The 9,033-nt window shown below is 50.0% G+C and overlaps 1 protein-coding gene and 1 pseudogene across 1 annotated transcript; both read right to left on the bottom strand.

The window, feature by feature from the left end:
• Positions 1–355: 355 nt before the first annotated feature.
• Positions 356–4,201, bottom strand: LOC119308458 (BTB/POZ domain-containing protein At3g08570-like). Its single transcript, XM_037584591.1, has 4 exons — positions 3,893–4,201; positions 2,996–3,062; positions 1,506–2,651; positions 356–1,107 (listed from the first exon to the last, which is right to left on the bottom strand). The coding sequence occupies exons 1-4, from the start codon at positions 3,982–3,984 to the stop codon at positions 520–522; spliced, it is 1,893 nt and encodes a 630-aa protein (XP_037440488.1). The 5' UTR covers positions 3,985–4,201; the 3' UTR covers positions 356–519.
• Positions 4,202–6,640: 2,439 nt separating this feature from the next.
• LOC119309393 lies at positions 6,641–7,988 on the bottom strand (annotated as a pseudogene).
• Positions 7,989–9,033: the final 1,045 nt, after the last annotated feature.

The following is a 9,033-nucleotide window of genomic DNA, read 5'->3' as shown; positions in this document are numbered from 1 at the left end:
GAGGATAATAATAGGTACTTGTTCGGTTGTGAGATTGGCAACTTCCATTAGCTACCTCGGGATACCAATTCATCACTGTAATTTAACAACCAGGAAACTTACGGTTTCAGTTGAGATTGGATTGATCCCTAAGATTTTTATACATGATACATGATCTAACGATATCTCAACCGTATTGGTTACAACAACCAGATAAACCCTAGAATCCAGCCATGGTCGGTTGGTTTTTTTAGGGGTAGTCCAATGCGGTGGTTCTCTGAAGCCCTAGAATGCGGTAGTTTTATGTTATTTAGTCCACTAACCGAGTAGAAGTCAGTTCCAAAAGCAATTTAGAGGCCGACGACAGTAGCAGAGGTTATCGGATTAGCCGTATCTCTCGGTGTCACATCGGATACGAGATAAAACTGCAAAGGAAAATTGTTGCAATCCACCGGCATCATGTATACGCGAGCTACCTAGCACAGTACATACATTCTACAGTGTTTCCCCCCGCGTGGCTTGAGAGAGTTTCTAGCTTAGCTACGCATACGTGACCGATGGTTTCTTCCTCCTCCGGCTCTTCCCTTCGGAGCACTGCGAGCTCGCCGTCGCCCTCGAGCTCTTCTTCCGCCTCTCCCCGGCCGGGCCGAACATGGCCATCCGCCCGATCCCCCTCGATATCGACGCGAAGAAGGCGCGGCCGTGCTCCCCGGGGCGGCCGTCCCGCATCCCCTGCTTCATCATCCCCTGCTCCCGCTCCAGCTCCGTCAGCCGCACCCGCATCCGCGACACCTCCAGCTTCAGCTCCCGGTTCTCCCGCCGCAGCGACGCGTAGCTGTCGGCGGCGCCGGCGGCGCGGGGCGACACGCACGAGCTCGGCACGCCGCTCCCGCTGATCGGCATGGTGATCCGCTGGGAGAAGGAGCAGTACTCGCCGCCGCCGCCGGAGTGGCCGCCCGAGAAGGACGACTTGAGGCGGAGCTGCTCGAAGTAGAGCACGCGCACCACCATCTGCATCGGGAGCCGGTCGTTCTGCGCAGCGTGGCTCGACGCGTCCTGAGACAGCTTCTGGCAGTCGATCAGCTTGCACAGCTTCTTGCACTCGGATTCCATCAGAGATGGGTGTGCCTGATCGATCATCACAATTGAATAAGACACACAAGGTATCAACTATATGCCGTACGTTAGGTTCAGAACTTTATTCGAATCAAGATTTAGAAATTATATTTGATGATTGTATGCATCATCACGTTTTCATCTAAAGATATCATGCTGTTTCTGATGGCAAATACATATACTAGTACTCCCTCCGTAAAGAAATATAATTACAAGGAGAATGTTTTTGGTCTAAATATATATAGTTGCTCCTCTTTTTTTTTCTTTTTTTTTGGGCGGGGTATATATAGTTGCTCCTCTTTTTTTTTCTTTTTTTTTGGGCGGGGTATATATAGTTGCTCCTACAAATTCAGAAGTTTGCTACACACAACTACCAAAATGTAGCATTGTGATATAGTGTAGTTTTGTACCTTTAGGTATATGTCGATGGCTCGGTAGAGTCCATCATCAACAATGCGAGCGTAATCTGGCAACAATTCGATGAGGGTCATGAACTTCTGCAGTTTCAGATAAGGATCTGGTGCTATTTCTGCAAGATAACCATCCATTAGCCTTCCGACCTTGAGCACCGAGCCGTGGCTCGGAGACTTGAGTCCGTCGGACTCGTATCCGCAAGGTGACAAGTCTCCCGAATCATCTTCCTCAATCCTTTGCAAGAAGTTGACCAAAATGCGATGGACCGTGTCGACGTCAAACATGGATTCGCTGGCTTGCATGGAGGGGATGAGAAGATCATCAAGTGATGCCATCTCAAGATGGAGACCGATCCTTTTCTCGACTTCAATCCTGTAATCTAGTCCTGCATCAACCTCTATCGCCATTCTCAGCATGCCGAACAAGAATGACAGGGTAACAGCTGTGATCTTCTCGGTTGCCATCAGGTTGATGAGGGTTTCCACAACCACTCTTTGGTTGTCACCGACAAGTGGGCCAGAATCCCACACGTGCCGCCTTTCGATGCCCTTGAGAGCTGTTTGAGCGTAGTGCACGATAGAAGTGCCTATGCTCTCCGGTCTCACTCCACTTCTCCTCATCGCGGCAATCACTCGCTGATAATAGTCGATTCTTAGAGCAGAAAGATCTTCAACCCACCAATCCTGGCAATGCATCCGCAACTTCCCGGATCCTGCGTCGCATTCCAAGTGAGCCAAACCTGAAACCAGCTGCTCCTTGCTTGCGTTCATCGCAATTGCATCGACACACCTATCGACAAATCCGATTTCCTCCACCATAGGATCCAAGCCTTCACACGCGCATAAAACTTGTAGTGATTTCTCAAGGTTCTTGACCACAAGGTCATTCAGGTACATCTCTGTTCGAACAATGAGGTTCTCATCTTGATAGTCATCTGTCATTTCCAAATATTCTGCAATGCACCGTAGATGAGCTACATTGGCAGTGGTTATTTCAAAGTTACTCCCATAACAGAACTTGGCAGCGAGTTCGAATGCTGTAGCTCCCCCTGGTACATTTACAAGCTCAAGCTTTGAGAGATCTGGATCCTTGGCGTCGGCTACCATTCGTCTTATTCTTCCGCACCAAGAGACTAAAGGGAACTGCAAAGTAAGTAGATATGATCAAACAATAGGCATCAGAAAAGAAAAGTACCAATCACAATTTGTTTGCTTGTTACCACCCTCTCCCCACATGCGCAACGCGAACCCATTAGTTGTTTCTCCCACATTATGTTCTTATTTCTTTACACCTTTTAGCCATGATAACTGAAGCTAAGCTTCAAATGAAAAACACAACAGAGTTTTTTTTTTCTACTCAAAAGGCCAAGAGGGAAATACACACTCCAATACAGAGGTGAAGAAGAATGATGGCCACAAAAACTTCAGAAGAGGTGAAGAAGAATGATGGCCACAAAAACTTCAGAAGAGGTAAAGATGAGGGGCACCTTGTGCAGTAGGAAAGATTGGCCATCCACCGATACCGTTATATCGCCAGCAACATCTGAAAATATCCTGCACAACAAGCAACGGTAGGGAATTAAAACACCCAAGAATTTCATTTTAATGTGCAACATGTGAAGTGAAGATCAAGCCAAGCATAATTCTTTTGACACTAGTTCGCTCTACTGTTATTGGGGCATATAATGCTTGGAACTACAACCCCTTTTTTTTTACCTCGGAACCGAACAATGTGGCACAAGTCACTTTTGCATCTAGCAAATACTACTGTAGTGCATATTCCTTCAGTTCGCCAACACATATTCAGATTATGGGTTCAGAATGACCAAGTGATGAAAAACTTTTCAGGCTAACAGAAAAGAAAAACTAAGACTAACATAAACAGATCATGTTGAACTAATGCTGCTAGTGCATCAAGTTTGCCACACACGGATCTTTTCAGATGAATTTATTCAGAAGCTGAGGAGTATAACAAAGGAAGTGTCCTAGTAGTAGCTTTTAAAGGAGAACTGAATCTATGCAAATCATGGGACGATCTAAAATAATAAATGTGCAGCCATTTTGTTGTACCCAGGACCATCTGACAGTAACCCTTTGAGGGAGCTACGGGAAGAACATTTTCAGGGTAACATTTCCACTGTTTTCTTGAGTTGGACACTGGAGCTTCAGAAGTTCAGATGCCATTCTTTTCCCTTGGCCTGAAACCCATGAAATTAGCTCCAAATGATCTAAACTGGTAAGGATCCTGAGTTTCTGAGGCCCCAAAAAAGATTCCCAGACAATCACACGCGCATTTGCTGCTAGAAAATGAACCGCGGCAAAGCCCACCTGGGAGAAGGGGTGAAAAGAAACCGACGATGAAGAGATGGGAGGCGAGGACTCACCTCCTGCTCATGGGGTTGCAGAAGCGCGGCGAGTTGGCGGCGGAGAGCTTGGCGGAGAAGGGGAACCCGGCGCTGTCGCTGGCCAACCCCATTGCCCGACCTCCTCCTCCTTGCCAAACGGATGCTACTGCCACCTACCTACCTACCTACTCTGCTTCTCGGGGAGAAGAAGAAAAAAAGAACTCAAAGCTCGGAATGATGAGCAATGGAGGAGACGCCACAGCTCCCACACGGAGAGCGAGGAGCGGGAGGAGGAGGAGGAAAGGACGAGAGTAAGGAATAACGGCTGGTCGTCGGCGTGAGGGAGAGATATTCAATGACAAACATTCCGGTTTCTTGGTTTGATTGCTCCCTTTTCGTTTTCCGCGTTGCCCTTTCGTGCTATTTACTCACACGCCCTTCTTCTCTTTTTCTCTTGCGTACAAAGAAACACAAAAAGGGTGGCTACAAAAAAGAAGAAAAAATAGGTTAGTCTGAAATTCAGAGTATTTATTACTCCCTCCGTCCTAAAATAAGTGTCGTTAATCTGATATAACGTTGAACTAAATCAGCGATACTTATTTTTGAAACGGAGAAGTACATTCGAAGAAGGATGCTATAGTCTGAATATTGTTTTGTATGAGGGTGCAACTCAAGAAAGATGTGACAAGACAAAAATGTGGAAGAGCAAGGAAGGAGCTGCTACTTCCACCGTTCGGAATTACTTGTCTCAGAAATAGATGTATTTAGAACTAAAATACGTCTAGATACATCCACCTCCACGACAAATAATTTCGAACGGAGGGGTAGATGACAGGGTATTTGGTATTGTGTGCTGGTTCAGGGGATTGGCTGAGAAAGTGACACTGATGAGAGATGAATAGTTGGGTGACTAGGGGACAAAGGCTGGTCTACTGTCAGCCTATGGGTAGGTGCCCAAGAGAGACTTGATCCTGTGCGGCCATGCTTATGGGTCTAGCCATGTTGCCATGTTTGGGTATTCCTTGAAACAGATTGCTGCGGTTCCTTTTACTTCGGCCAGAAAATTTAATTTCTGGGTTATCCTAATAAACAAAAATACCTTGCATCGTAAATAATACTGTACTCCTTTCGTGATCTAAATGCTTTTATATTTCTTTACAGGGAAAGTATAATGCGACGACGGGTTGCAATCTGTGGTATTGGCTCAGTCATTCGTAACAGACAGGAAATCGACGCAAAATGCAAAACATAGCAGCTGTAGTAGTATAGAATAGTTGTGAGAGTGGAGTCGGGTGGAAGGCTGTCGGTGCTGGAATGATTGTGATGCTCCTTGCTTGCTCGGGCGGCTGCTGCTGCTGCCTGTCTTGTCCACCCACACCACAATGGACACCACTTTACTTTAGCAGAGAGGAGAAAGAGCTAGCTGCCTCGGAGTTTGGTCCACCCACGAGAAAGCCACAAGAGCACTGCCGCTCACACTCCATTGCTACCCCCTTCCCTGAAGCTAGCTCTGAGAGCTTTGCTGGGCTGGGCCGATCTGATGTATGTGCAATGCACGCAAGGGTCTTGTGTTCGTGCAAGCAGAACGTTGTCCATCTCCACGAATATCCGCGGCATTATGATGCAATCAGTGGCGTCGACGTGCAATGGGTTATTCGAGGCTTTGTGCTGATGAGTCTCTGCTTTCCCATGGACGAAAGAGAGAGAACAACAAAGGGGCACGCATCGAGAAATGGCAACAAAGGTTTAGGCTGTTTTTGCTGGCGAGATGCTTTCCTTTCTTCTTCTCTCCTTTCTGTTCGAAAACGATGCGTTTCTGTTACAGTATGGTCACGGGGTTCAATAACAAGCTGTTTCTTCTTTGTGAAAACGGAGGAATGGTTATGCTCATGCTTTAGAGATGAAAATAAAACCTCTCGGCGGCAAGGAGAAGAAGCCGAGCTGAGCTTGAGCAGAGCACGCCGTAGAACGTAATAATCGTTGCTACTGGAGGCCGTGACCCGTGAGTCAGTGGATGGATGGCTGGATGGGAATAAAATGTGGGAGAGGGGAGGGAGAGCGACACGGTGACACGACGGGGCGCGGAGCTCCATAAAAAGGAGAGAGACGGGACCAAAGGAGAGGAGAGAACCATCATGGCAGCAGCCACTGACCTGCCCAGCTCCAGCAGCCTCTAGTGCTTGCTTCCCCCTTCCTCGTGATTGACTCCATGGCATCTTCAACGTGCATCGTTAAAAAGACACACTCAAATGTTCATCAACACTGTTAAGGCCAACTTCAGCGCACAACTCTAAACAGACGTTCGTTTTACCCGAATTTTGTCCGTTTGGGTAGGACAATGAGGTCGTGTCCGGGTTTATCCTGAGATGCGGCGGCTGTGCGTCCAACGCGCGGACGCATCCTTTGGCCCCATCCTGTTCGCATCATTTTTAAAAGGCCAATATTTGAAAGCACGCCCAAGTCCAGACCAGCAGCCCCGGTTCACGTCGGCAACACAGCCAGCGGCCACTACACGTCCTTGCTGGCAACACAGCTAGCGGTCACTACACGTCCTCGTCGGCAACACAGTCAACGCCCACCCTACAAGTCCTTGCCGGCAACACAGCCAGCGGCTGGCAACAGAGACAGCCTTCAAAATGAATAGTTTTGTCGTCAGCAACAAAGCCATCGGCTGGCAACATAGTCAGCCCTCAAAATGAATAGGTTTCTCACCGGCACACAACCATCGGCCCAGCGGCCGGCACCCATGCCAGCCTCCAAAAGAACAACCATGGCCGAACAGACGACCTAGTTCAGGCCGCCGACGTCGAATATCTCCTTTTGTCTGGCCTCGAACCAGCTCCTCGTCTTCTCCCTCATCTTGCTCAAGTCCACACTCATGATCGCTAGGGCCACCTCCTTTGCTTTGGTTGCGGCGTTGGTGGCCTTGATGTCGAGCTGCCTCTGCCTGGCCGTGACGTTGGCGGCCTCGATGTCGAGCTGCCTTTGCCGGGACGCCTCCTCCATGTCGATCTTCCTCTTCTTGGTCGCCTCCTCCATCTCAAGCTTCTTCCTTTGAAACTCTAGGTATTGCTTCATTTGCTCGTCCTTGCTTTGTCTCTTTTTCTCGTCCCTCACATCCTTTTGAGACATCATGTCGTGAAAAGTCTCATGCAAGGCCATGGATGACGCATCACGTATGTCGTCCACCTTGGAGTTGGTCTTGCCCCTCAGCCTCTTCAACGCCTCATCATCTCCACCTCCGGCAAACGCGGCCGCCTTCTTGCCTCTCTTCCTTTGAAGTTCACGATATTGATCTTTGAACTTTGGGAAATTGTTGATGAGCATCCAACAACGCGCAAGAGTGAATGGCTTGTCATTGTGCCGAGCCTTAAATGCTTCCAAAGATTGAAATGCCTACACCACATGATCAACAACAATTGAACATGCAAACATATACAAGGCCGAAGTCTCATGGCTGTAGCAACGAAAGAAGTAGGATGAGGAGAGCATACCAAGTCCCAAATGCCGAGACCACTCATGGGTCGTGCTTCAACGCTCTCAAGTGTGGCACAATACTTGTTGCACTCTTGTTGGATGAACAACCACCTCTTTTGAATCAAGGTGATGCCACGGTTGCTCGTAATTCGGTAGGGCTCAAACATCCTTATTTCGTAAAATGTTTTGTGGACTCTCGTCCAAAAAACAAGGCCCTTTTCTTGTGCGCCGGTCCTCGGATCTTGGCTAATCTCCATCCAACATTGGCAAATCAACTTGTCATCGTCTTGTGAATATGAACCCGTGCAAGTGCTCTTCTTCCTCTTTTGTGCTTCTGCTCTTTGGGTGAGCTCGTCGATGAACAATGGCTCGCCCCGATATCAATATCAATGCCATCTTCTTCATCACCATCACCTTCGCAATAGATGTCATCGTCTTCATGCCACGAGTCACCATGGCCGTAGTCAGCATGTTCGTGGGCCTCTTCATCCGCAACGTACTGGGCGCGGCCATCCTGACTTTGGGTCTCGTCGGGATCGTAGGCACCGCCATGCCCACCCTCGTAGATCACATTCTCCATGAACTGGTTGTAGAAGGGGTCGTCGACCGTTGGCCTTGGTGTTGCCATTTCGTCGAACAGGACGCGGGGCGGCTGCATGGTGCCCGTAAACGGTGGTCGTGCTTGCTTTCTTTGCATCTCGACGGATGGCCGGCCGCCGCTGCTGGACCCCGGCGTGACGTTGACGTCGATGACGGCCGAGGGGCGCGGGGTGGACGGCGCGATCACGCCAACATCTGGCGAGCCCGAAAAACGGGTCTAGCCATCGTGCCTTGGCAGGGGAAAGCCGGGCGACATAGGCGTGGTTCGCGACATTGGCGACGAGCAGTGCTGAGGCCTGGCGACCGACGAGCCTGTGCTCACCGGGCCGACGGCCGCACCAGAGAAACCTGCCGGACGGCAAAGGCCAAGCATTAGGAGGGCATGCGCTTGGTTGAAGATGGCCTCCTTCTCGTCGACCTTGGCCTTGCCGCGCGGCCTCCACCGCATCATGCTCGGCGTCGAACTTGGCCGCGACGGTCTTGCCCTTGACGGCCGCCCTCCGGTTCCTCCTCTTCGCCGATTCCGCGTCCATCTTGGCGAGCTCCTCTGGCGTGCATTCCGATCGTAGCTTCCTTGGACCCTTGGCCACCTTCTTCTTCACCTTTCCGGGCGGGTCGACGGCTAGGCCGCCGAAATTCGATGGGGCGTCGGGCATGGACGGGGGAGAGTGGGGGCGGGATGTGGGAGGGTTTGAGGGGAACTGGCGCCAAATGGGGCGCGGGGGTTTTGCTTTGTGCCACCGATAGGCGGGCCAGGGGAGGACATGCGCGCGCGTCCCGCTTATCCGCGCGCTGTCGGTTTCACCTCAAAAGCGGCGCAAATTTGGGCCGGGGATGGGTCGAAAGCAGACAAAAAATGGACAAAAGTCCATTTGCGCCCGCGCGCTGGGCCGTCTGGTTTGTCCGTTTGCCCCAAACGGACGCACCGGATAGGATGAGGTCGCGCGCTAGAGTTGGCCTAAGAGCATACTACAAGTCTACAACCATATACATTTGTATTTGGTACAACAGTATTTGTAATATATTTCCCGCCTTAACTTTAGGAAAGGCTTGGGGTATCTACAGCAGGGTACCCCAAACCCGCCTCATACGCCCGGGCGGGT

Source organism: Triticum dicoccoides, chromosome 5B, assembly GCF_002162155.2.
Source record: "Triticum dicoccoides isolate Atlit2015 ecotype Zavitan chromosome 5B, WEW_v2.0, whole genome shotgun sequence".
Classification (NCBI taxonomy): Eukaryota; Viridiplantae; Streptophyta; class Magnoliopsida; order Poales; family Poaceae; genus Triticum; species Triticum dicoccoides.
This window is presented reverse-complemented; position numbering and strand designations above follow the sequence as displayed.